This window comes from Falco punctatus (assembly GCF_963210335.1).
Source record: "Falco punctatus genome assembly, chromosome: 3".
NCBI lineage: Eukaryota > Metazoa > Chordata > Aves > Falconiformes > Falconidae > Falco > Falco punctatus.
The window spans coordinates 107,784,998-107,812,969 of record NC_137582.1 but is presented as its reverse complement, the minus strand read 5'-3'; the positions used below and the strand labels follow the sequence as shown (position 1 = coordinate 107,812,969).

At 41.9% G+C, this 27,972-nt stretch overlaps 2 protein-coding genes across 4 annotated transcripts; one reads left to right on the top strand and one right to left on the bottom strand.

Annotated features, from left to right (window-relative positions):
* Nucleotides 1-386: 386 nt before the first annotated feature.
* Nucleotides 387-14,500, bottom strand: SLC35E2B (solute carrier family 35 member E2B). Of its 3 annotated transcripts, none has more exons than XM_080381315.1 (9): nt 14,295-14,500; nt 8,350-8,879; nt 7,498-7,633; nt 6,336-6,463; nt 5,433-5,553; nt 5,029-5,082; nt 4,318-4,390; nt 3,436-3,581; nt 387-2,279 (listed from the first exon to the last, which is right to left on the bottom strand). In XM_080381315.1, the coding sequence occupies exons 2-9, from the start codon at nt 8,672-8,674 to the stop codon at nt 2,033-2,035; spliced, it is 1,230 nt and encodes a 409-aa protein (XP_080237441.1). In that variant the 5' UTR covers nt 8,675-8,879; nt 14,295-14,500; the 3' UTR covers nt 387-2,032. The 3 variants fall into 3 exon arrangements, with proteins under 3 accessions (XP_080237441.1, XP_080237439.1, XP_080237440.1); XM_080381313.1 differs by lacking the exon at nt 14,295-14,500 and adding an exon at nt 13,663-13,905; XM_080381314.1 differs by lacking the exon at nt 14,295-14,500 and adding an exon at nt 10,794-12,096.
* LOC308061402 (uncharacterized protein) lies at nt 14,092-27,972 on the top strand. Its single transcript, XM_080381325.1, has 9 exons — nt 14,092-14,339; nt 14,599-14,671; nt 15,703-15,856; nt 18,799-18,944; nt 20,486-20,662; nt 21,448-21,561; nt 24,526-24,612; nt 26,494-26,641; nt 27,128-27,972. The coding sequence occupies exons 1-9, from the start codon at nt 14,320-14,322 to the stop codon at nt 27,157-27,159; spliced, it is 951 nt and encodes a 316-aa protein (XP_080237451.1). The 5' UTR covers nt 14,092-14,319; the 3' UTR covers nt 27,160-27,972.

Genomic DNA, 27,972 nt, shown 5'->3' with positions numbered 1-27,972 from the left:
GCAGACAAACCCCCAGGAAAACACAGGGACCATGCTGCCTCCAACCTGGTGGGGCTAAACTACCACTAATAAGCTCAGAGGTGTCAGAAATTACAAGTACCAAATTCCTCGCACCTGTTTGGTTCACAAAAAGTTTTCCAGCAATAGGAAAGACAAAACCCTGCTAGCTTTTAAAATTAAACTCAGTTGATAAAGGGGTTTACATAAGAACTGAGCTAGGCAACCAGACGGACACTTCTGTTTCTGTCTTCCAGCAAGAATAGAAACACAATGCAAACCAGACTACTTCTGACCACTACACTTAAGATTTTTGAAAGCGTAACTACAAAAAACCCCACCCAACCTTTTTTTTTTTTTTAAAAAAAAAGGAAACCCAAAAACAGAGCTCCACCCCATAGTCCACAGCTTTTGTAAAAGTGGTAGAAGTACAAAGAAACAAAAAACCACAGACATCACATATACAATGATTAAAAAAAAAAAATATTTCCCTCCCACTCCAATCTTTAGGGGAATATTCCCCAGGAAGCAGTCACATATGGGAGTGTCACCCGAAGTAAGCAGAAGCCACAATAAGCACAGGCTATTCAAACAGAAGACAGGCTTCTTCAGGAGGACTGTGTCCTGGGACACATTTTTTGCTCTTTGCAGGAGTAGTTCACTAAAGCTACCACCAGAATACATGTGGAAAGGTAAGCGTGAGCTTAAATTTGGCAGGAGCTCCACTGGTAACTTCCAATTGGACATTAAGACCGCTTTATCCATGCTTTAAATGCCACGCTGCAATCTTTCAGAAGAGTGGCAATTATTAAAAAATCAGCTCATTTTGATGGTTCATTTAATTTTGTTACCAAAAAGCCCATTTGAATGTTTTTGTAGCTGCATGTGCTTTTTTGCCAAAAATAATACTTCAGAATTTTTTTTGAAAGGAACAATAAATTTTAATTGTTGATCTACCAGAAGACATTTTCCTTAAAAAATAAAACTTTTTAAGAGCAGCAGAAATAAAGATTAGCCTCAGTTTATGGTTAACATTCCTCCCTTTAGTCACCTCTCTTCCATCTGTCACAGATACCTCAGATTCTTTACATAATCAGAAATGATAGAAATACTTTGCGCACAGGTCAGAATTATAACCCTGAGTTTCTAAAAGGCAGATTTTTTGTGCTCTTAGAAATAATACCCCCAAAATCGATTTATTTCCTCATAACAGAAATACATAACAAAATGCGAGAAATTAAAATGGTTTCTTATAGAAATAGAGATCCTGCTTCCTTTGTCACCAAATTTTTTCAGTGTTTTTTTACCTCTAAGCAACTGCAGGTATTTAATGCCACACTCCATTTATACAGCGTATGTATATGCGTGTATACTTGCATTTTTATATTGCCAATAATACACAATCAGGATGCAATATTCCCATGTTAAATTTCAGTAGAAAAACCACTTTTCATTCCTAGCTTTGTTGTCAGAGATAGCTGCTCATTGCTGCTTTGGGGTATGGACCCATTTCCATAGTTCGATTCAACTAAACATACACCAGAGTAAGTCACTTGTTGGGAGAGAAGGGGGTTCCTTCTTCCAGCTCTATGACGCACACAAACGATGCAGGATGCAGGCAGCACAGAGTAACAAAAACTCGGCATTTCAGTTACGCACCAATGTCAGTCCACTGCAAGCAAGCAGAATACAGTGATGGGTCCGCGTTTTCACATTATTTTGATGGGTAGGGAGAAAGGAATCATTTTTCCCACAAGACACTGAAGTTCTGTCTCTAATACAGGCTTGTACATTATTTGCAGTCAAGGAAGGACAATAAAGCCCACATTTACCACATTCTAAGACACCAGGTCCTCAGTTTCTCAGTACATCAAGGCTTACTGGATTCTTCCCATCGTTTTCTCTCTGCTTCAAGTCCCAGGCTTGACCTGCCATGAACTCAAAGGAACCAAATCAGCATCAACAGCTGACGAAACAACCGCTTTCAGGAAGACCTTCTTTGAGTTACACTAGGTGGGAAGAATAAACGGCCATATTAATCATACGGTTCCAAATCCTTGGAAATTAGTGGCTCGGTATCTTCAGCTGTACTTTGTGCGGATTGCGGAGCTGCAGCTGCCAGGCTGTGTATCGTCTCTTGCTGATGCTGCTTTGCCTTGTTATATAGTAGAACTCCAATTGTCACTAGAACAGTCCCAATGGCTGAGAGGCTTGTGATTTTGTTACCAAACACAATAATACTCAGCCAGATTGACAGGGCATGCTTCACAGTACTAGCAACACTGGAAAGGAATATAAAAATTAAGACCAAAGATAGCTTTCTCGTATCCCACACACCACCATGCTTTAATGTAGTGGGACCCCTCTTTGTTTTGCTTGCTTTTTAAACACCAACTCACATTCCACTTTTCCTCCTGAAGCTAATACCAACACCAAATTGCTCGTATACCAGCACTCGTATCTTAATGTTAGAGCTAGTACAATAATTCACCTCAGGTTTTTGTCTCTTTACTTTCAAGTACGCAGTACAGTGTTAGCAATCAATTTCTAGCTAACAGGCATCCAGAAAATGCTAGTAGAACACTACCAACATAACTATCATTTGCAAGCGTGCTGCTACTATTCAAGTAATATAGCATTATAACCAGAAAAGAATCAATATCCAAATCACATCAGCAAAATTATAGCCAGTAGTTATGAAATTTCACATACATGTTAATATGAATATAGGCTTTTACAGCCTGTTACGTAGAGAAGACTAACGATGTCAGAATAAGCGTGTGTGTAACAGCGAATTGTCACAACACTGTTGCAGGGGCACCTGAGAGTTAAGACAGCAGAAGCCTTCAGAGTTTAGGAGCAGGATTACCCCAAAGGCCACCGGGCTGTTCATACAACCAACCGATTACTGAGAACTGTGTAACAGCCTAACAAAGCTGGCGGTAGCTGACAGCGTGGGTGGAAGCTGTCTTTAGAGAACACACAATTCCATAAAGACAGCCGGGGAAAAAAGAAATACAGAGCTGATTGCTCATATCCTGTCCTGCGCCGAGGTGTACGTAGGGATTGGCTTATCACTGAAGCAAACGGCAGCTTAAACATTGGATCAAGGGTTTCGGTGAATCTGTCTGGTCTCATTACTCAGCTTTAAGGAACAACCGTTACACCTGAATACAGCACCCCTGCTAGTAAATGTGAGCACCTGCTCCAGAAGCTCAACAGCACAGGTCAAATGCTGCTCTCCTCGCACAGCAAGGGAGCAAACCACAAAGTTTTGGTGATTTGGATATGATGTTTTCTTCTTAATTTGATGCATTCATGCATTTACATTATTTATTTCTTTGCACAATACCTTTACTGCCTAGTTCTCAAGCAGAAATACCAAGCAACAACAAAAAAAAGAAAACAGTGTTCTTGATGCAAAAAATACAGTTTTACCTGAAAGTCACAGGAGAAATTTTTCCCATCAAGGCATAGGCTGTAACACTTTGTAGATGGAACAAAACTCCATCTATTAAAAGTAGTATGACAACATCTTGGTTGTAGCTGAAGCTCCTCCCACTCTTCCCAATCACAGGGACATCCTAAATAACAAAAAAAACAAAAAAACAAAACAAAAAAAAGACTTTTAGATTTCCTTATGAACTAAACTCAAAGTGGTTTTCCACCCAAGTAGTTATTATAAGCAAATATAGGTTTATATTTAAACTTCAGCAAAACAAATCCTAAAACATACAAGACATTTAGATCCTAAAATTTTCTCCCCCGAAGAATATACTAGAAAAACAGCTCTCATCTGACTGAACTTTCCAGTGTGTTCAGCCTGCCTGTGAGATGTTTTCTTTTTTGAACACTGATGCACGGCAACAAAATGCCAAAACATGAAGGATACACACTGAACCTGATACAGTATACATACTTTAGCTCAATTTTGCTTTCAGAGGGTTGATACTCCCATACACTGCATGAGTATTAGCAAAAAACAATAAATATTTAAGATTTTGTTTTCAAGTCTTTATCTAAAACTTTAAATGCACTTAGACAATATTATGATTTGGTTTCAAAAATCCTGAGAAACTCAGTCTTTCTGGGTCACTTGTCAACTCACGTCTATATTAAATTATTTCTTTGGGGGTGAGTGTGTGTAAAAAAATAGAAATTTTTCAACCTCTTGGAAACATAAGATGAAATGTATTTCAGGGTGATTTGGAAAAAAAAAAAAAGACGACTGAAAAGTAAAAATCAAGTTTAACCTTAGTTGCACATTCTGTTCATAAGTCAATAAGCAAACATAAATCTGTGTTAGTGAATTCAAATTACCATGAAAAATATCCAAGCTGGAATAAGCATAACCACTGCAGCAGCACTTGTGTAAAACTGAAGCTCCGGGGCTCTACAAAGGAGAAAAATCAATGATGAAAACAATTAAAAAATGCTTCTTTCTAAGAGCTGAACCAAGCCGCATTGTTACTGTATTTACAGATATCAGAATAATAAAAGCCATCTACCAAGCTTTGGGGACAACAAATTCCGCAATCTCTTGCAAAGATGGACTGGAGATAAGAGGCACATGTTTTCAAGACCAAAACTAGCATTTTATCTTGTGGTAAAATAAATACATATGGCTATAGGTGTATTTTACCACAAGATTTTGCTCCTGGCTCACGCTCCACAGGTAAAACGGCGAGTTCTGAAGTTCATTTCTGTGTGCCTAATTACATTAAGGGATGTTTTATGATTGCAGAGTAAGGACTTATTTCTGTGAAAAGAGGACTCATTCTGGGTAGGGTGGGTTTTTTTTTGTTTTGTTTTAGCCAATTACGAGACTCTGACCTACCATGGTGGGATCTGAGCATAGGGGAGGTTTTTTTCCCCCAATAAAATGATTTAGGTTAAAGCTGCCTGTAAATAGTACAAGAAAAAAAAATAATCACACCTTGGTGCAATATAATCCTAAATATATGTTTTCCTTATGACACTCAAATTCCATCTATAATCAAACCTGAAGTCTGAAGTATTTTTAATACTTACGAAAATCTGTATTTATCTCCACTGAGTAGTTTTTTGGAAAAGACATTTTGCAGACTGGGGAGAAAAAAAAAACAAAACACCACCACCAGTTATCTGTATTTTAAGTAGGATAAATAAAATGAATCCGTGAGAAAGACACTTGTTTCCCTTAGATGGGTAGCTATGTTTTCTACACAGTATACAACTACAGTAAATAGTTTGATCTAACTCCTTTAGACTGACAGAGTTGTGCTATTTTTTAATCTAATTAGCGTAGCAGTTATGATAAAGAAACTATCTTCCACAAACAATAAATTTTAAATATCAAAGTTGTGCACAAAACCAACTATAAGCAACAATTTTCTTCCATCTACCAATAAATAAATTTCTGTTATTCCACATATGCAACTATCATTATGCCTTACCAGTCCATGATATTAGTTGATAAAGCTGCTGAGAAACCTAGAATGTTGAAACTGATTTCGGTAGCTGTACACAGAGCTAGCCCACCCATAACAGGAATGAGAGAGAGATTAACCAGCAGTCCTGCAAATGAAAAGAAAAATTTAAATCCGTGTTTCATTACTGTACTTCCAATTACATGTATCAGATACTATATGTGAAAGCTTGGATTCCACCTTAACTTCTTTAGTTGAAAGAAAAAGCAGCTTCTGTGACTGGATTTTAAAGTACAGAGGTTCTAAAATGAGATGTCAGACAACAGCAGGGAAATCTCGAAAACAATACGGACATACACTCACTGACAAAAGTATCTCCCTTGGAGAAAAAAAACCCCAAAAACCCCCACAAAACTCTCTTGATTTCTTCTTCTACCAGATGACAGCAGAAACTTATACTCTCCCTGTTCACTCCATGATCAAAGTACTCTTCTTCCTCTGGCCTACTTCAGCCTTTCGACATTTAGCATCACGCAGCAATCTATACGTGGTTTCTGTATTACTCCTATGACTTATAGCTAGTAACAAGTAAAAGCTCTTCAAGCAAACAGCATGCAATTGCAAGCCAGCTGACCTTGGAAGAAGGAAAAGAAGGAAAACACTGAGCTTGAGGTACTTAAGGCTGCAATAATATTTTCCTGTCAGAAAAATTAACCTCAGAGCAACAACGCCCTTGAACAGCTGCATTAAAATAAATCCTTTTTTATTTAAATATACTCTACTCATTGTGTTCAAACAGAATGATTCTTCCAGCTGCATTTACTCTATTTCAGTGGAATTTCCTTGTCCACAGCCAACTAAGTGACAGTATTTAAAAAAAAAAAAAAAAGAGGAAAAAAAAATATCACATTTCAACAGTGAAATACTCACCAGTGTATTCCCCTAATATCATCCGAGACATGATAACAGTAAAAATCGGTGCCGAGCTTTTAACAGTTTCTGCAAATGAAACTGCCACGTTTTTCAAGCTGACAAGACCCAAGACTACGGTTGCAAATCTGTAGTAGAAGAACACATAAAATTAAGCAGAAAGCAATGCTTTAAGAGCTACTCTTAGACATCTAGCATAAAGAATTGCATTATAATTTCTCCGGGTCTGAGTTTGAGCCAGAATAAACAAGAGTATGGGCAGGTGTAGCCAACAATCCAGCTATCAGATCACAGCAGCTCAAGTGAACGGCAGCAACTGCCAGCTGCACACCTTCCCCCCTCTGCACCTGCGAGGTGGGATGCCTCACATTTACTGCTTCCCACTTTGGCTTAAACATTATTATTTATTTAGCATAAACAATGACACCCTTGGGCAACTGTGCAATTTCTATGGATGTACTTCCAGGAAACTTCAAAGTTTACATTTTAACACAAAAAAGTAAAATTCTACCGATAAACAGTAATTCACCAAGGACATTTTATCGTTTGTGGTTTATCCATCTTTAGTGTAAATTAGGTATGCTACATATGTACCATACTTCAAAGAAATTAAACAACAGGGCAGCATAGTTACTACGATAAAGCTACTCTGAATTAATCTGGACCCTGTTATCCTTGATCACTTTTGCAGTGCAGAGGAAACCAAATCATGTATTCTCATTCTCTCCTAGACCACAAACTGATAGAGTCCCAGCACACAGCAAATATTTACTTTTTAAAAGACAAACATTAATAGCCTGTATGACTTTTGAGGCAAATTGCTGGAAAAGGTGAGGGAACAAAGCATCATAATAAATATTAGTACACAAATATCAGCCTCAAAAGAGAACAGGAAGAAAGTAAATGGAAAGAGAAGTGTGTTCTTAAAGAAGCTAAATGTGATGGGAAGCCAAGCTAGCCAAAAAATTGACACCTGGAAAAAGGAACGCAGCATTTAGCAACAGGAACTAAAAATAAAATTATCCTGTGAATTTTCTGGGGGAAAAGGTAAATACCCCAAACAATTTCCAACCAAGAATGAAGACAGCCATGAAAACACAGCTTCTGTTCAGAACGCAATGAAGCAACCAGAGAGATCTCTAGGAAATATTTAACCATTTACCTCATTAATCCAACAAACAGCATTATCATGATGAAATTGGGTGGATAAGAGATGCGTGTTTTGTGTTGATACAAGCAGCATGGAACAAACATTTTTATACAGCCAATGAAGGTGGTTGAAAGCATTTGAACAGCACCTAAAGAAAGATGAGAGGGGGAAAAAATAAAAAAAAAATCAGAAGATGATGGGAACACGACGCATCAAGCAACATAAGAAAATTTCTTAGACAAACTTATGTGTAATAATTTTTGCAATTAAGAAACATGGCAACTACTGTCTAGAATTCATAAATTCTCAGAAAAGCCCCTTACTTCTACATCTACCAGCAGGGCAACAGAATAAAACAGAGGTGGCATACACCTATAAAATCTGGTTCACAGATGAAGTGCCCTCTGTTTCCCCCTTAGAAAAAAAGAAATAAGCAGTCCATTGGATAACAGAGATCACACAAAGGCAACTTTTGCACTTCTACAGATGAACAAAATCTTAACAGCTCTGGAGACTATCAACCACTGACTCAAGATTTTACTTTTTTTTAAAAAAACGCATGCTACCCTCCCAATACAGAAAAAAGTATTTACGTTTTTCTTCTCAAACACCATCTTGTAGCTCCTCTGTGAGCAAAGTTTCGTACCATCTTTCAGCGAGCGGAGGAAAGGACAGTGTCAGAAGCCCCTTTACAGGCTGAGATCACAACTCATGAGTTCCCAGCCCCAAGATCCACCCCCACATCTCCTAACTAGGTCTTTTTCACTTCAATTGAAACCATTTTGTCCCTCAACTTAATACAGGAGGATCTGGTATTGTCAAATTACTTACTGGAATTAAAGTGTAAAAGAAAGGTAGGGTTACCTAGCATGCTGGGCTCTCCTTCCAGTAATGAAAGAATGTATTTGTTAAGAAAAAGAGTGCAAAAGCTGAAAAAAAACCACAAAGTGAGGTAGATGAGAGCATGAGAATTCCAGATGCCCAAGTCCGACTCAATGACTGTGGTCTCCGTGATAGTTATTTTCAGCACGTTCTCCTCCGGCACACTATCACTCCTAGCAATTATAAATTTTTCACTTCTGTTAGCAAAGAGCGAACCCAAATGAAATAGTGATTTTCCCTTCGGCTTTTCTTCAGGAGGGAGAGGATTAGGTTCCTCCGGTGTCTGAGCGCTTGTCACAGTCGACATGCTGCCACTAAGTTATTAATATTTGTCCTTAATACAAACCAACATTGACTTAGCACAGCACAGCAGTCCAACGAGACAAAAATATCATGTGATCAGTCTTTCATCTCCCATGGCCTGAAAAAGTGTACTTGGTCCTCCAAAGAACATCTTGCATAAAAAATAAGCTTCACATGCTTCTTCGTGTGCTCTATTCCATTTTTTCTGCCTAAGAATGAAAAAAAAGAGAAAGAAGGAAAAAAAGCATGTAGCTCTGAACATAATGACATTTTAAATCCCTAATGCAGCAAAGATACCACCTTTCACCTGCAGTTTATGAAAGACAGAAAGACTTCTGTAGCTTGTCTTTCGGGTTGGAGTTTGCACTCCTAATATAATACCAAGATTACGCACTAAGTCCTTATCTTAGTGGGAGATTTTTTTTAGTTCTAAAGTAGCATGCGTACACACAAAAGACTTGACACGTTTTTAAGTTCTTTCTCCTCCAAAGCATGTCAACACAGCAGCCTTTTCAATTATAATTAACTCCTCTTCAAGATTCTACAGTTTCTTTGATCTCAGTCTAAGGTAGTCTCATAACCACTGAACAGAAAAATCTTCACAACCCAGAAAAGCTGGGCAGGAGCCTGCACTCTTAGTACTAATTATCAACTCGAATCAAAGTGAGCAATCAATAATCAAGGGCTGGTAACTTCAAGTGATCATAAACACCATTATCCTGGTAAATATGAGGTCTAAGTGAACAAAGCAGGAAAATATGTCCAAGAGCTCTTCAGACTTGTTCTCTGTTTAATTACTTGTAAATAATGCAACGTTAACTTATTTTGCCATGCAGTCCTGCTATAGCTTGCAATTCAGTATTAGCACTTGGAATAATCCTTAAAGCCTTTTCAAAAGATCTATCAGGAAAAGGTATTAAATTGCTTGCAACTAGAGCTTTCTCCTTTTACAAATTACACAAAATGTGGCAAGTTAGAGTGGAAGAATAGGGAGAACAACCACCACCCTGTGACCTTTATTCCTCTCAACTCATGTAATGTTAGTTAGTATCATAATGCTAACAGGTTCAAAGTCTGCATTAAGAAAGAAAGAAATTGCACCCGAGCAGCTTATCTGCAACATTAAAACATGCTACCGGACTTATTGCTTTCTATTTTGCAGTCTCTGTCTTACAAGCAAAAGAAAACAACATGAAGCAGGTGAGGGTGAAACGACAGGACCTCTTGCTCCTCAGCAAACACACACTAGGGGATATTACATTTGAAATACTTTTATCCAGGAGCATATGTACAAGATAGATAAGACAGTGGAGCTTATACAGTCAAAAATTAATCCTTGTGGGGGAATTTAATCACCAGACATCTTGGAAAAGGTGTCTGAAATGATATTGTAATGCTACAGTGCATCAAACAGTGGCAGCTCAAGAAATAATTGATGGCAAGCAAAAATCCAAGAGTTGTAAGAAGACCTACAGCACCCACCCTGACTTTATTAGCATGTGAACAGGTGAACAGGCTACACTATTTTCTTCATGCTTATTTAATGTCCAATGTGGCATCTCAACATAAATCATGAAGAGGTACTAAAGAGTTAAATATATCATGTCACTTTCAATATCCTGAAGAGCAGCTACTTTACACTAAAATTTTCCATTCCAGATGTTCTCTATTTCAGTTATTACAGCCATGGAGAGAAGGTTTCCATCCCTATCCCCTTATCTCTTTCCAATTTACCAGGAAAGGAGGCTAGCAGCACACCGAGGTAACAAGACCCTCCGACACAGTCGCATTAAACCACATAAACTGGGTTAACCCAGTTTAAGCCAAAACTTTGAAGGAAAGCATGAATTCTTTAAGAGAATTTGTTAAGAAAAACAGATTCTTGACTCTTCCTCCTTCTTCAGATCTTAAAAAAAAAATACCCCTCTACATTCAAAACGGTTAGTTACCACAACTTTGTGAATACTTTCTCTGTTTATACTACTCAAAACCAAAAGCAATCAAGCACAACAAAACTCCCACCCTCTGCAGCACTGCGATATCATATTTGCTATCACTGAATCCACACATGGCAGGAAGCAGAATAGCAAATTAGAACAAAAGTACTCCCCTAAATTACTGACCTGCTGTCTTAAATCAACTGGAAAGTCTTAAATGGGCTGAAAGAGTTCTTCATCTGGAACTAATTCAGTCTTCCTCCCTTAAGACCAACCAGCAGCTGATGTTTACCAATAGATGGAAACGTGGCAACTGTTGGTAGACTGTTTCTCTTGGATTACGCACAAACATTCAATCTTCCAGCTCAAAAGAATGAATAGCACACGGTGCATTTTGCACTCTTCCTTCTATCTTCTCCAACTTTTAACCACGTTAGCAATAAAGATCTTATGTTAAAGGTGGAAAAATATTGAGTGTAAGTTTTGAGAGTCTCAGACTAATTCTGACTTACAAGGAGCTAATCACCAATTCAACAGCTCCCTAATTCCTTAAGCTTTAAGGCATCATATTCATAAATCTACTTGCATTCAAACTCCTCCTCCCTTTCTACTCAGAGCAACTCAAAATTCAACGAGAAATAATTCATTTCAAACTTGAAACAGGAGCAGAGAAAAACCTTTTTAGCAGGAGACTTTTAAGAGTGAAGAAAATACATGAAGACATTATCTGCGTAGTCCTACTTGGTTTGATTACTAAATTGCTTACACTTGTTTTCTATCATGTGCAAGTGGCCTCCGTGGGAATAAACATTATTTGGCAGCCAGGCAGCCTACAGGACTCTATAGAAGTGACAGCTGTCCGTCCAGTGCTTTTGCAGAAATGGTGTCACAGCTTAGCAAACATTCTCAATTAGCTAGCACCAGCTCATAGCTTCCGAAACAAAAAGCATCTCCCTTTGCTCACTCCAACCACAGCAAGTGTTTTTGTGGACATGAGATAGATCAAACCAGAGCAACTGCTTCTCCCCAACCCCCGAAATTTTAAGACTGCGGGGAAATGGTCACTCTTAAACCACATCAGGACTAGTACACATCATCTATTCTTAATCCATACACATTACCTACACTTAGTTCACACCGGTACAGTTTAATCTCATCACTGTGAAAGCAGCATGTCTACAGGTCTCAGAAGAAAAAAAAAACCAACACCGCCAAGTTTTGCAAAAAAAAAATGAGCACAAAACCAGAAGCAACGCAGGTTAACAAGAACACACACACGCTGCATTTCTGCATTAGTCGTTTCGTAAGAAATGTTTTCCAAATAAACAGCTTCCAAAGAAATTTTCTAACACAGTTTAAAAGGGAGCAAAGTCAGTTTTCCTTCTCTGGTGAAGGGGAGGTCTGCGTCACATCCCCCTCCAAAACCAGAGAGATGTGAACAGTGAGGCAGCTGGTGAAAAATCGAGTTGCCGGTGCTCAGCAACCGGCATTGCCCACACCTGGCCTGCACTGAGGCTTTCTGCTGCAGGTCGGGTCAGGGCAGCCATCAGAGCCGTCTTCACCCAACACTAACAGCACCCAGTCATCTGTAAAAGCAAGCATGACATGAGGAAACTGAGTTCTTTCAGAGCCATACTTGATAAAAAACCAAAAACCATTTAATTTCCAACTCTGGTAATCGTTTCAATGAGATTATCACAGACATGTCAAAAATCCTTATAGTAGTATATACTTAAACTTCCTTTACATTAAAAACTGCAGGTTTAACCCAAATTTTTAGGAAATTGTCAATAAATAAAAATACCCAATGATACAAACAGAATTCAATATAACTAGATTCCTTCCTTAGAACTGAAGGAATAAAATTATCTCAAGATAACACATACAGCAACAAGAGACAAAGCGGTCACATGAAAAAGGAAATATAGTGTCTTTTCAAAATTACATCTACTATACCAAGACACAATTTATGATGAAAGCAAAGCATAGCATTTCCAGCACTAGAGATTTTGTGTTCTTTACCTATCTATGGCAACCCTGGTTACGCAGAGTCCTTCATGATCCTTCCACAGAGCATACTAAATATTTTTTATAATTGGAATATATCCATTAGCAAGCATCTCTCAGGCGTGTCAAGAAATTTCACATAAAATTCCTTTGTGATGCAGTTCACCTCAAAACTGCATTAAAAAAAGAATTATTTCTTAAACAGCTAAGTCAGTTCTTACAGTAACCACTACATGTATGACACCGACAGCTCCTTACTGCATTCATCCACCTATGGCTGGAAGCATTTTGGATTTCTGAATGGCCACCACGTACCAGCGAGGATGAAAAGCCCATACTATGGTTTTTCCAACCACCTGTTAGTACCTATGTGTAGACCCTGTGCTACAGTTTTTCCAACCACTTGTTAGTACCTATGTATAGACACGTGCTTTTGACCATATCTGCAAAGAACTCCATAAAGTCATCTTTACACCTCACAGACAAAAAGGGAAAGCTCAAAAGATGTTGCAAGTGTTAGAGGAACGAGGGCTAATTTAAAAGTGGAAAAAAAAAAAAGCCTTGGTGTGTGTTTTCCCTTAATCTACTATAAGGCAACACAGGTCACCCACACCTCGCTTCCAACGCAATGGAAGCATGGCATCCTTCATCCCAGGTAAACCGGGAATATTACCCCTGTTTTGCTAAGCGATGAGGACAGCACCCAAGATGTTTAATAAATACAATCACAAAACTATTACCGCCTCCCATACAGAGATGCTAAAGGATTGAAATAGCTTAGTACTTCCTTGCACTGCGGCTGCGTTTCTTTCTAGTCACCATGTCCCAACACCTTTCCCCCTCGCCTCCAGCACCCGGGGCGGCGCAGCAGACCCCGCAGACCCGTTCGCGCGGCCGGGCCCCACAGCCCCCCGCCACCCCCGGAGCCGGGGCCCTGCAGGGCAGCACCGGCCCCCCGCCCAGGGCTCTCCACAGCGGCAGCCCGCGGCCCTGCGCCCGCGCCCAGCCAGGAGCGCTTCCACGCCCCGGGCTCCGCACCGTGCCCTACCTCAGCGCCGGCAGAGCCCCGCCGCGGCCAGCCCCGGGCGGGCCCAGCGCGCAGCCCCAGCCCAGCCGCTCCCGGGCCCACCGCGGCCGGCCGGCCCGGGCCGCAGCGGAGCACCGGGGCTGGGCCCGGCCCCGCCGCCGCGGGCAGGGAGGTGGGGCCCCGCCGCGCACCGCCCCGCGGCCCGAGCGGGAGGGCGGGTTCCCCCCGGGCCGGGGCCACCCCTGCGGGCCCGCAGCCCTGCCCCGGGAGCGGCGCTGCTCCCGCTCACCGCGGGCGAGGCCCTTTTAGGGGGAAAAAAAAAATAAAGAAAAGGAAAAGAAAAGGGGCTACAGGGGACGCGGCTGCGGGTGGCGGCCGGCTGCAACCCGCGCAGCCCCGCCGGGCGTGCCACTCGAGGCCGGCCGTGCCATCGAGCCCGGCTGGAGCCACGCTCTGGTCGCAGCGGCGGCCCCAGGCGGTGCAGGCCGTGGCGGGCGCCCCGGGCCGGGCAGGCGCAGGCCGCAGGCGCGGGGGGCTGCGGGCGGGAGGGCGGACGGCGGCCCCGCCGCGCTTCCCGCGCGGGACGGGGAAGTGACGCGCCGGCCGGGCGCCTGCCCCGGAAGTGCGGGCGCTGAGCCATGTAGGGCCGTTACCGGAGGGGGACGGCGCCGAGCGGCCATGGAGGGTGCCGACGACAGGTAGCGGTGGGGACCCGCAGCGCTCCGCGCCATCGGGGACGGAGGGAGGCCGGGCGGAACCAAGCGCTGGGCGGGGGGGCGGTTCTCAGTGACCCCCCCCCCCATCCCCGCGTTACCGGTGGGAGGGGAGGGGGGCGTAGGGAGGGGAGGGGCCTGCCCCCCCTCCCCCCCGGGCGCCGCGGGGTGGTACGGCCCGAGCGGGAGGGCAGGCTGCCGTCACTGCCAGCCGGTGATGGTGCCCCCTTCTCTCCCCCTGCAGTGGCGCCGCGGCCCCCCCGCTGCCGAACCTCACCCCCCGGCACCGGCAGCTCATCCCCACGCCCTGCGGCCCCGTGAGTACACCCGCCGCCCCCCCGCCCCGACCACCGGGCCGCTCCGGGGGTGCTTTGTGCTGGGCGCCCCGCGCCGGTGAAGGCCCGAACGCAGGCGCGGGGGGGCGCCAAGGCAAAGCTGGGCCCAGGCCGAGGCGCCCCGGGCCTCCCCTCGGCGCCTGGCCCCCCCTTCCCCCCCTCGGAGCCCCGTGCCCCCCCTTAGCCTCCCCCTCGGCCCCCCGGAGCCCAGGTTACCCCCTTTGAGCCCCCCTCGGCACCCCGGGCCTCCCCTCCAAGCGGGGCCCTCTCTGCCGCCCACCCCCCACCCCAGCGCCCCGTTGCTTCCAACGGGTGGTTTTGCTTAACCCTCCCCGTGTTTTCCAGTGGGGGGCAGGTAACGCAGGCAGAGCCCCCCCCCCCCGCACACGGGGATCACGGCGGAGGCCACCACTGAGCAGGGCAGCCCAGAGCTGTGCCACCCTCCAGTCCGGCCTCCCAAGGCTTTTTCCCTCCTGCCAACATCCCAGGAAGGTGATTTTTACAGCTAGCCTGGTGCAGTGTCGCTGTCCCCACAACTGGGACTGCCTGGGGTGAATGGAAAGAAAAACAACAGCCCCCACCATCCCGCCCACGAATGCTGTGTATGTTATTCAGAAGAGTGAACCTTTCTTTACAGTGTTCTGAAGTCTCGAGGCGGGGCGCTGGGAAGAAGTTACTTGCTGAACGTCGCTATGTTTTGCTAGGCGTGTACATGGGCATTGGCAATCGTGCTATCAGGAGATGAAATTGGAACATCGTAGCCCTTGTGAGGCACTGAGCAAAGTAGAAGGCAGTCTGTAGGTATACTCCAGAAAATCTAGGCTGAGAATTACAAAATAAAGTCTGACTTCTCTCTTCCTCAGCGGTGCAGTTCAATTTTAGCGAGCTTCTCTTCCTTTTTCCAAGGAAAACCCCACGCTTGCACCATTTAGCCAATGTGCTTTAACATGTGTCTTAGGGACAGCAACTAGTTTATTCTGCATTACGTGTTTAAAAATTTTCTTCCTTTACAGATAAAACCTTGTTCAGAGCTATCATTTCCCGTGAAGATCTACTTCTGTGTCACTATTTTGTCTCTGCTAAGTGTAATAGGGCTAACCATAGAGACACTTGTTCGACAAACTGAGGAAGATTTCACCATTTCTCTTATTCAGTTAATTGGAGTTGGTAAGAAACATACTGTTTCTATTTCAAAACAAATATGTTTTTTCCCAAGATAGTAATGAAGCAGCAACTGAAGTTTCTTATGTCGCTCCATTTAGCCTGATACATTACACACAGAATCTTCTGCTACGTTAGCACTAACCAGCTAGATGCTTTTGCCATTGTCGTTTTTCCCAAGGAAAGGATCAGTAATAGATGGGTGTCATCCAAAATGTGTTCATGCATGAATAGTGTGAAAAAATATTCAGGTTTTAGGCAGTTTTGCTCTGGTTGGTTTTCTTACTGGCATTTCATTAGGTAGATGTGACAGTGATTTTGCTTTCAGACAGCTGCCGCTTTATGCAAAATATACTGAATGTTCAGCTGTCCCAGAAAGAGCTTACCGTTTCCCATTGGAATGTCTGTGCTGGAACAGGGTGGGGAATTCAGGTGTCCACACTCCAAGGCTTGTACAGAACGTACATCTTCTGACATGAACTATGCTTATGCCTGAGTTGTAGCTGGTTTCAAGGCATCCTCTTACACTGCAAGAAACCAAATACACACAGTCTGATCTGAAACAAGAAAATGTTAAGTCATCTTTTTGTGTTAAGTTCCTGCAAGGATGTTGCTTCACCTGAAGTATTTTAATAAAATAAGTACCTCATTTTTTTTAAAGCTCTTCTTTTTTTGTCCAATAATTTTTGTCCAGCTGGCAGCAAAACTCAAACTTCCTTGGGTATTTCCAATTAGAGCTTCAATAGAAACCTATGTTCATATTCCTGGGTCTGTTTGTATTAAGTAGAAATGAAACTTAACATGAAAATAAATACAAATGTAAGTATTTTAGGGGAGTCCTCTTCACTGGCTGTAGCAGGTCTTGGCTGTTGGCTAGCTGGCCAAAAGAGTGTAGGAAATAATAGACTCTGGGGGGTGTTTAAGACCTTGTGTACGAGAAGGACATGCTCATCATAAGCAGTCATTGCTTTCCAGCTTTCATGCTTTCACCCGCAGGGAACAAAGATAATAGATTTATTCCAGATTCTATAATTAGACACACACAAACAATACTTTTATTCCAAAACTCTGGTTTGATTAGCAGCTTTTCACACAGGACTCAGCATACCAACAAAAATTGCAATGTGAGAACAGACCATTGGTGCCTCCAATCTGTCACACTGTTTTTGTTAGCAACCACTGTTTTGTGCTTCAGAGAAAAATGAAGAACCTTCGTAATAAACCAAATGAATCACCTGATGTTATAAATGGGGAAGTTGAAAGCATGTTTGCTAATCTATTTTCCCCCCTCCTGCCTTCTGTTGATACTAATTAGTATTCTGTGCTGCAACACACACGGGAAGAAGTGCAAGCCTCCCACAAATGTGTGGTTTTAATCAGGAAAAATCATGTATTTTTAACACATTACTTCAGATTTCAAAATTTTAATGTAAATGAATGTTGTTGTTTCAACATATGAGTCAGTAAAGATAACATCATTCAAGGAACATAATAAAACTATGATGGGCTTACCTTGAGATTTTAAGATGTGTAAGCTAACCTCTATAAACACGCCAAAACCATGCCATGTTTTCTATAGGGTAGACAACGACTGATAGAACTGGTAATAGTTCTTTAAGGAAAAATAGATGCCCTGGCTGTAACAATCTCTTGGATTTACCACTAGAGATATTTACTTTAAAGAGGGTTTGGGATTTAATTTATTGAAAAAAGGTCACTTACCAAAAACATGGGGATGGCCTTTATTTCAGTAATGTGCATATGCTCTCTGCAAAAATCTCAATGCTCAGAAAAGTTTGTTTTAAAATAGTTTATACAGACGACTACTGCTTGAGCAGTCGAATCTGCAACACAATGAGATACTGTCTTGAGTCTTTCAGGTCTTCCTGAGGTCATAATCACACCAAAAATTTGCATGAGTCACTTTGTAATTTGCCAAACATTTTCGATTTTCTCAATTGCTGTTAATAGAAGTGAAAAAGGAAGTTCATTCACTAGAAGGTTTGTTTAGAGACTGAAGTTATTATGTTACTTTGAAAACTTCTATGACACTTTGTCCCCATGTCCCAACCTAGCAAAACCAGATTATTTGATGTACAGAATCAAGGAAGTAGCCCTCTGGGAAAACAAATCTATTGTTACTTTTTCTATAAGAATTAACTAGTGTTTTCAGGAGCATCCTATATAAGAACAAAGCACTGATTGTGGTTTTATGGAAGGAGAGCCTTTTCCTTATTTCAGCTTTGTCAAAACAGTGTAGAGTTGAACAGTGACAGCTAACTGTGCTGTTGAGAGTGGTGGGATTTGATGTATTTTATAAAAACAACTCAGAACTTCCCTGAACCAGTTATTTTCTGGACTGTTGTTTGCAGGGTGGGGTGTTTCAAAATTTCCACAACAAAAATAAACTGTTAGGATTCCAGTCTGTCTGCCTGAGTTCTGTTCACACAAGCCATTTGTCATGGTCAGAACCACACAATACTGTAGAGGTGCGCCTAAGAGCAGTAAATTGCTTGTTAGTCACTTGAATTACTCTCACTGGTAAGATTATGTAATTTCAGTTCTTTAATAAGAATGGTGTCACTTCGTTTAATTCAAATATACTATTCAAAATAATGTTCAATCAAGAATATGTTAATAGAATAACATACCACAGCTGCCAAGTAATTGGGGTAGCTAATAGGTTGCCATTTTCAAAGTGTTACTTCAGAAGTAATTTAAAAATCTAACAATCTTACTTCATTTCTGTATACTAAACACAGGGGAGGGTACTCATTTTACTTATCTGATTCAGGCCCCTTGGCAAGAATAAAGATACGCTCTTGACCGAGGAGCCTGTTACACGGTTTTGATACTTCCATTCTGTCATCCGGATGGAGCGTACTGAAAAACTGCACTCTGTGCAATCTGCGTTCACCTGGTAACTGACCTTTCCTTCTCCTTGCCAGTGTTCTGTGTGTACTATGTGACTAGAGGAATCCTGCAGGAGAATCGCCAGGAGCTCATCGTCTTTGTTCTTTCCATCTTGCTAGTGATGTTCCGTTCCATTGTCAACTTCACAGTTCTCTCTGCTGAACAAAAGCCAAAACTCCTGGTTAGTCTCCTGGTTTTAATTAACTTTTCTCCACATCTTGGATTTGAAAATCTTAGAAAGGCAAGATGTCTGTGATGGGGGCACTGATAACAGGCTGAATTATTCCTACCATTGAATAACAAAATGTGCACCTCTCTGATTGCAAATCTGTTTCTCTGAGCTGTTCTATGAGTTTCTTTAAGGCACTATCTGAAAGGAACATAAATATCAAAGTTTACTCACACAGGATTACCACAGAAGATATCCTCCACTTCACCCACTCTGCTTCAGATTTCCCTCTATGAAATGACTGGCCTAAGGTCACGTAAATCTAACCTACACACAGAACTGGAATCTCAAGTCTATATGCAGGGATGTAGCCATCAGCCCCATGTGTTTTTATGGTAATCTGCTGCAAAAAAGATACAATGTGCTAGGGTTCCAGATGATCTTTGCATTTCATAACAATAAAACCTAATACAAGGGTTGTATTCTGTGTGTTACTAAGGTTAGTAGTTAAACTTCTGCTTGCCGTGCTTCTCAGAAGTTCTTCCCTTTTGTGGGCACACGTTTATCGCAAATGTGAGAAGGAGGTTCCTTGCTGTGAAGTCATCCAAAAATTATTCTTTGATACAAGAGATGGCAAGCAAGCTAGGAAGATGCCGCAAAGCAGAATTTTCCCATTCAATTTACCTATCAATTGTACATTTAGTTAAACATACTTATCTACAGCAAACTGGGTGGTTAGGGTCAATAAGGAACAGGTATCGGAGAGATGCAAATTCCTTTAAGGTACACATCCCAGTCATTGGTTTATATATTAAACAAGAACCTCAAAGTAAAGCCTGGCATAGATGTACTACTAAGGACTTTTTTTTTTTTTTTTTTTTTTTACTACTATAAAAGTAACATGAATTACTGTAACTCTGGCTTCCTGAGCAAAATTTCTGAGCCAGAATAAGGCATACTAGTATAAATACTCTCAGATGGATGTAATTATGAAGGACATTTTACCTCTTCAGCCATCATTAAAGCAGCAGAAGTTTAGTGTGGATGCCAGCAAAGTTGTGGATACAACCCAAACTAAAATTTGATGAGTACAGCATTGAGAATAACCCACTGCCCCATTGAAATCAATGAGGAAGGTTCTTACCAGTTGGTTTGTGCCACACAGGATGCTTAGAGCCAGTCTCTATCAAGCAGTTTCTTCAAACTGTATGAATAAAACCTCGAACAAAACCTTGTTAAAAGTCATTGTGATATTACAGGGAGTGCAAAGGTTACGTTTCTCTCAACAGTTGTAGAACTACATTGAGGGTAATGTAAACCAAAACAGCTAAAATGAGTTTACTGCGGTTTACCAAGTGGTTGCAACAAATGGCAAAAATCATGGCCTGATCTTGGCCACTTAACAGTGTGGCAAACTGTCATCTTTAATTGTTGTTTATTAAAGGAGTTCTCCTTACTCCTTTGGTCTTTTGTTTCCAGTTAGAAGATTTAAGGTTAAAGACTGCCCCTGTTTCGGCACGGCCAGTCACATGCTTATTTCTGTTTCCCATCAGGCCCGGTTCATTCTGATCCTCTTGGTTGGCTCCTTTGATGTGATCTGTGCCATCATCCTCATTCAGAGTCAAAGCATGATGGCCTTTCGAGTAGGTGGTGCTCTAGAAAGCCTGCAGTCACAATACTTCATGCTGAACCTCTGTTTTTCCATGTTGACCTTTGATCTTCAGGCACAGGTACAGAACTTTCTCCTCTTGGCTTTCCCTTTTTTCCGTCCTGTTGAGAGTATCTTAGACTAGCTGAGCTGAACCATTCACTTCCTAGAAGAATCCTGCCTGTATCTTACCTTTCAGGTAAGATCAGCTAATAGTGGTCATCTCTCCAGGTGTTTGCTAGAGGGAAGTGTAGTAAAAATCCATAAAAATGTATCAATGTGTATTTTATCATTAACCCGCCCAAAAGGAGAACTGACTTATTTTGGGGAAGTATGTCCCTCAAAACAATTGCAGCCAGAAGCTCCAACTTCACATGGCCTCCTCAAATGAGAAAGGTTATCACTGCACATCATCTCAGCCTGCAGTCTCTTGCTTTCCAGCCATCCTAGCCGTCCCTTACATCTGAGAAAACTATACTGGGATGGGAGGGGGGAGCCTGACCTAGCAGGGCAATCGGGGTGAGACAGCAACCTGGAGTTACAGATACGTGAACCCAAGATCTGTTTAGAAAAGAGTTCTTGCTTCTCTACACCATCCTTCATTCTGAGTTACCACTGTATTACGTTTTACCTGGGGCCCACCTTATTGTCTTCCTCGTTCTTTGTTGTTGGTAATGTGGCATGCAGGGAAGCATGTCTGTCCTAGTGTCCTGTTTTGTACTGCCTGTCAGTTTCTGAGGAGAAATTTTAGCCTTTAGACCTGTGCCCAAGTTAACTGTTTCTGGGAGTTTCTGTCAAATTTGTTTTGGTGGACTGTGTGGTCTTAAACTAATAATTTTACCAAAATCTTTGCCTCTTCTCTTTCAGCTCTGCTTGTGTGTTCTGCTGATAAGCCTGCACGAGATCACCCTTCTCCATAACATCATCTCAGCAACAGGGGTTCTTTGGGCCTGCCTGAAGGTGACCATTAGCATCATCGCAGTAAGTGTTACGCTAACAGCGACACTAGCAAGGATAGTCAGCTTCTGAGACTACAAGTTCTCACCCTGGGCAATTATCACAGCCATCCCATTCCATGTAAAACTGCTAAGTGGAAGGGAGCCGGAAAGGATCCCAGCAGAAAACAAGAGCACCAACAATAATGAAGTCAGGTTTCTTATAAGTCTGTGCCTCTCAACTGAGCATACAGGATGAAACAACGTCACACTATCGGTATTCCTTTCTGAGGGCCATTGTTCTATTCCCAGTCCTTGATCACCTACTTTAACGAAACCTAGGGGATCACAGTATCTTCAATATTTCTACTTCTCTGACAAGGTTAGGGGAAGCTGGCAACAGTCCTCCAAATTATTATAAAGATGGATATACAGACAGAGTGAGACTGCATAGGCCTTATATTGTTAGGAAACCACACCAAAAAGAAGAGTGGTCCTTTATGGGGGCAGCTTCTTTAAAGGTGAGTGACAGTTTTCAGGTTAACATAAGGATCTGTGAACTTGAAATGTAGTTTTTCACGTCAGACAACTTCCTCTGAAATTTTGAGAGCTCTGTTCCAGGAACAATTGCAGAATCTGGGCCAAAGTACATCAGATATCTAAGTCTTTTACTACCAGGAAGGAGCGTAGGGGGTTTTGGGTTTATTGGTTTTGGTTTTTTAGGCTCTTTGAGTGTTTGCTTTAGCCACTGAGATGAGTTCCTGACAGCTGAAATACAGTTTTCCAAGTGCTATTACTTTCCTTGCTGAAAGTGGAGGTAGTACAAAGCACTGTGCTTTTAAAATACTTCAGTAACTTCAGGTTAATAGTTGCACAGAATCATGTTTCTCCTGGACTTTGGAGTGTCACGGTCACTAACAGCTCTCCAGCAAGGAAAAACTGAGACAGGACTGAGTGTGACACCTAGGAATGCTCCTTATAGACCTTTGTGAGGCACTGGATCTTTGCTTTTAGTTAAAGTGTATCAGACGTGGAAAGAAGGGAGTGATCAGAACCATGTCTTTTCCTGCTAGGATTAAAAGTGTAAACCTTTCCGCTACTTTTCCCCTACCATCAGAAACAAAGTTGATCTGACCAGTGGTTTATCATGGATGATGTGTTCTCTGCTTCTCCTTGATCTGCCTTTAGGCATTAAAACCAGCGCTGATTCTTTTAAGGAAAGAAAGAGGAGTTTCAGTTAGATGGTCTTATGTCTAAATGTACATGGTATTCCTTATGCTTTCATCAAGAGCAAACGAGTTTCTTAATAGTTCAACTAGTAAATGTCCTAGGCATAAGTACATATCCTTGCCCTTTGCTCAAAACAGTCTGCATTAGAACTACTTGAAAGCTACTTTTTACCCTGTCTAGGTACATTACTAACTTCTCTACTGGAAGAAGTTAACAGCTGCTGGCCTAACTAAGAAATAGGAAATGTAAAATTAGTGAAAAAATAATTTAGTGCTGTATTTCAGTAAGTGGCAGCACTGCAGGCAGGGTAACCGCAACTTAGAAAAGGCAGATATATTTCAGGAGCCTGGCAGCTTTGCATCCAAGGTAAAAATGATTCTGTCTCAGGCTAGAGCATGTAGAGAGTTTGACAAAGGGGTGGCAATAGGAACTCGTTTTCTGTACCCTGTTCAGACAAATTTTTCAGAATCAGCTGCTTGCAGATGATGCAGCAGTAGAGAAACACCTATCATTGTCTTGTCTGGTACTCCCAGAAACAGCACCTGCTATGAGGTTGTTATGTAAGAAAGGCAGGAGGCATACATAGTCCACCGGAAAGTATAATAGAAGGGAAGACTTGAAAATGCCTCGTACACAGTCCTTTCTGTTCACCGCGGTATCTGAAAGCACAGCTAAACCTCATGCTCTTTTATTTCTGGTTTGATGCACATGTCATTTCACATGGGGATTATTCATTATTTTTCTTCTGGTTATATACATGCTCTCCCACTTACTTTAGTGGATTTATTTATGTCCACTGTTTATTTTCTCTCCTTTCTCCCATTACTTACTAATTCTCTCTTCCCCCCTCCTCTTCCTTTGCTTTCCTTTCCCTTTTGGTCTTATCCTAAGATGAGCACTGTGCAGTACCACAGAAAATGGAGACAACAGTAGAGGTGGCAGGGAACAGACAAACTCCCTTAGGGGAGAGACTTACTGCTTTTGTAGAGGTTCATATATTGACAACTGCAGAAGGATTGGTCTCGGGGGGGGGGGATCTCTGGTTGATCAGATTCATCAAATCATCATAGCATTGATGCAGTTACTGCCTTAATTCCCAGTGACTCAGCTGTTTTACTTTCCTTTGCTCAGACCTGCCCTTCCAGCTCAGGACTGCTGAAAGTTGCTTCCTGCTGGAAAGCAGTCTGTCATTTCTTCTTTCCAAAGTCCCAAGATTAATTGTGAAACAGTTCTTCTGACAGTTAAATCCTCTTGCTTCTCCCCCATTTTAGTTCTCAGTGACTTTACTTCTCTGTAGTAGAAACAAAGGTGGAGAAAAAAAGTCACAGAGCGCTTTCAATCTGTTAGCTATGAAAACATTAATTTATTAGAGAAAAATTTGAGCATACCCAAAGAAAAAGTGCATCAGGTTAGATACAACTCAGAAGAGTCAGTGCTTCTCCATTTAAGCTCGCTGGGAGTTGTACTGTAAGCATTAGAAGGCAGAGCTCAAGAGGATGCTGAAATGGCTCTAATCACACACAGCTGTCAGAATGTGCCCATGAAGCAACCAGTTCTGATTTCACCAACATCACTCCTGGCCCAGCTCCATGGAAAACAAGAGACCATATTTCCTGCTGGAAAAACACAGGTAGGGAAGGCAAGTGGAGAACAAAGTTACAACTGAGAACTCAGCTAGACCAACACTTAAAAATGCTATTGAAAAATCAACTTTATATAGCCTTTATAGAGTATATAGCAACACCTTATAAAGCTGTATATGTTTTATCTTATTTTACAGATTTTAAAAGAACTGAAACCTCTAGTGTGGATTTTTCTGAGTCAGAATGTACCTGAAGTAGTTTATCTCATCTACCTGCTTTACACGGTAATTCATCAAACTCGGGGAGCAAGGCTGGAGGCCTCCCTCTTCATTACTGGATCCTTGGGCCCAAAACAGGGTGCCTCTTTCCTGAGCATACCCCTTCGTTAAAATCAGTGAGAGCAGCACGCACATCCTACCTTTTCAGGAGCAACTTTTCAAGATGGGAACTGGGTCAAATTGCTCTTGAACTGATTAGTTAGAGGGAGAGGCTTTGGAAGTCTCTGCAGCTGGCCAAGCGTCCAGAATGATTAGGGAAAGATGCAATAAAATCCTTCAGTACAAGATACGCAGCTCCTCAAAAATGCCTCCCCTCCTTCATAAGAAGTCTCAAGTGGTGCCAAAGCATTTGACCATCTGCAGGGCCACATTACATTTTAAAAGATTTCTTGGGCAGCCCCCCCAGCTGTTGATCTTGATGTAGCCAAAACAAAAGACAGCACAAAGCCAACAAACTCCAGTGTTAGGCATTTTTTTTGGCACTATAATAGCGATAAAGCGCTTATCACTGGGGCACCCCAGCACCTCCCGCAACACATGTGAAGGAAGGTAAGGAAGAAGGGCAAGGGCAAAGCAGATTGTTCATCATGGGAAGGGTCTGAAGTGCTGATAGCAGCCAGTGTTTCTCATACTTCATACAAATAGTCTCCAGATACTGATAAAAGTCCAGTGGCTGCAGCCATCCAAGTCCTTGGGGTTCTACTTATTAAAGCATGCAGTCAAATCAGGCTCTTCCAATTATTCACAAGGCTGTTTGATCTGGCAAAGCACAGGACCACACACTGTCTTTGGTGGCTATACTTTACTCGTATTGCAGTATAGGAAGAAAAGTACAGAGGGTGGCCTCTGACATAAGAGTAACATCAAGTAACAACTTGAAAATAGCTAGGTCTCCTTCCATTTTTGCACAGTGACAACCAACACGCAAGGGTGACCAGCATATGAGGGCATGGACATGCAATGCAATGCTCCTCTGTGCTACAGAGATCTATAATACAGCTGCTTCTCCAAACCTATGCTTTTTACCATCTTTTATCTGACTACCGGAAAGGCAAAAAAACCCCAAAACTGCACTTACCATTAATTACTTCAGCTCTGAAAAAGCTGCTACACTGACTCTATAAAGCAGCTGCTTAACAACCCCCTGCAGTGTAAACAGGAAAAGTGGCAGAACTTAATAGACAAACAAACAAACTGCACCAAGATTGGCCAGGACATCCATAACCTGCCTTGATTTGGCATACAACACCATTGGGTTTGTTAAATCAAAGTAGTCAAAATGGTGCTTTTTTAAACCTCATCTTGATAATTGCTAGGCCTGCTGGGGCAGTGACTCAAACTTTCAAAGACAGCTGCAGAATATAAATATTGTTGCTTTTAATGAAAAGTTGCCATTTTTCCTGTGCCGGACCTCTCAAAAAAAGCACAGGTTAGGCAATTACTAGTATCATAAGCACCTTAATCAGGCTAGCCATGAAATGAAAATGCGGTCATGAAGCTGGCCTCTAGACACACGTGACAATAACAGTACAATGACATCCAGGGAACATAACTTCATTCTGTATTATATAGTGGAAAGAAACACATGTAAGATAAAGTCTGTTTTCCTTATCTCCAGCTTAACTGTTTTTTCAGTCTGGACACAATACTGTTTTTATATGACTTCAGTGACTGGAAAGTATAATGCATTTAGCTAGAGTCAGTGTGTAGCCAAGGAAGCATGTAATCAAAGAAGTAAGACGGTTTAAAAGTGATCAGTTCCCCACCCTATCCCCCCAATTACCATCTAGCTACTACTTTCAGAAATGTGGTGGTTGATTGCATTTTATGGCTTCAGGGTTTTGTGGCATTAGGTGTTGATTGTTGTATGTCTCCATTTTCCTGCAGGTGATAAGGGAGTGGGGCAAAGGGAATTCTTACACTCTGGAAGCTGCTTTCATTACCGGCTCTTGCATTTCTGTTGCAATAAAATCTGTTTTGTTTTGGGCACTGATTCATGTCTACCGCAGCTTTGGGCAGGGGCTGAGAGAAAGAAGTAAGTACTTAAAAAGGTGAATTTAAGTACGAAGGTTGTAGCCTACTGTATCACAGTCACAATTAAGTAGAGAGCTTGTCAAGCCAGGAAAATCGTTAGGGATAGTCACAATAAAAGGCAGATCCCTAATGACATCAAGCACTACTGCAACCTCAGAATTTACTGGCCTGACAAGGTTCAGAAGCTTGGATGGAACATATGTGATTTCTCCCTGAAGAAAACTGGCATTAGTCAAAGTTGCTTCTAACCTATGCAAGAATTGCTGCTATCCAGAAAAACAGACCTGTGTGGAAAGATCTCCTCTATACAAGATACATGTAATTTTTCTTCTTTATCATGCTGTATAACTGCCATATAATAACTAAGAAAGACAGAATAAAGAGACCTAGAGACCCACTAATCTTAAACTACCCAAACTTCCTTTTACATGAAGAACATAAATGCTGCTAGGCATTGGTGTTGACTGATCTTCCTTTCTTCCCACAGTGTTTTCTTCCTATGGAAGGATCGACTCTTGAGCATCCCCCTTGTGTTCTATCTGCAGCTCTTACAGAGTGAAACCATAGCCGGGGAAGTTCTGATCAAGTACTTGCATTCAGGATGTAAGATCACGAGTCAGTTTTGCAAAGGTAGAGGAAGTTGCTCAGAAAAATGTCTACACATTTCTTGGTTCGTATCGTGCTAGGGAATGATCGCAGTGCAGCTGGTAACTTAGTTTAACAAGCAAAGTGTGCTCGGGAACTGAACAGTAATCCTCTCAATTCAGTGAGTTTTGCTGACAGGACAACACATCTTTCACTCCTTGTTTTCCTGATGTTGCTTTATAACTGCAGGAGGTTCACAACATGCATGTGAGTAGAAAATGTTAATACAAACACCGTTTTTCTGGATATTCACAAACATAATGACAATAATTTGCACACCCATCTGATATACCTGAGTCTAGAAGAGGATTGCTCTACCATTGTTTCTCAACTGAGATCTGTTGCTGAACAGAGGGCAAGCCCCGACGTTTTGATGACAGCTGTATTGCCTGATCTCCACTATGGCTGTATGATGGCTTAACCCCAACAGAATGGCTAGGGCTCTTGGTCCTCCTCTGACTTCAGAATATTTCGATATTTTTTTTTTTTTTTAAATCCCAGCTACACATGAAAACTGCACGATGTAATTTCATGCCTTCCTATAGTGTATCTAACCGATGTGCCATTTCATACACCAGGGTGACTGTTAAAATAAGCCTTTAATATTGTAATTTAAAAGTTTGGTACTATATTGATTGGATCCTTTTAGCTACTGGCTGCCTATTTTTTAATAAAGTGTAAACACAG

Bases quoted from the DNA above. Each gene is read 5' to 3' on its own strand.
- SLC35E2B (XM_080381315.1), bottom strand. From the start codon at position 8,674: ATGTCGACTGTGACAAGCGCTCAGACACCGGAGGAACCTAATCCTCTC. The intron at 7,634-8,349 runs GTAACCCTACCT...ATCTTTCTTTAG, and splicing joins AGGAGAGCCCAGCATGCTAG to GTGCTGTTCAAATGCTTTCA. The intron at 4,391-5,028 runs GTAAGTATTAAA...TCTCCTTTGTAG, and splicing joins GGAGATAAATACAGATTTTC to AGCCCCGGAGCTTCAGTTTT.
- LOC308061402 (XM_080381325.1), top strand. From the start codon at position 14,320: ATGGAGGGTGCCGACGACAG. The intron at 14,672-15,702 runs GTGAGTACACCC...CTTCCTTTACAG, and splicing joins TCCCCACGCCCTGCGGCCCC to ATAAAACCTTGTTCAGAGCT. The intron at 26,642-27,127 runs GTAAGTACTTAA...TTCTTCCCACAG, and splicing joins GCAGGGGCTGAGAGAAAGAA to TGTTTTCTTCCTATGGAAGG.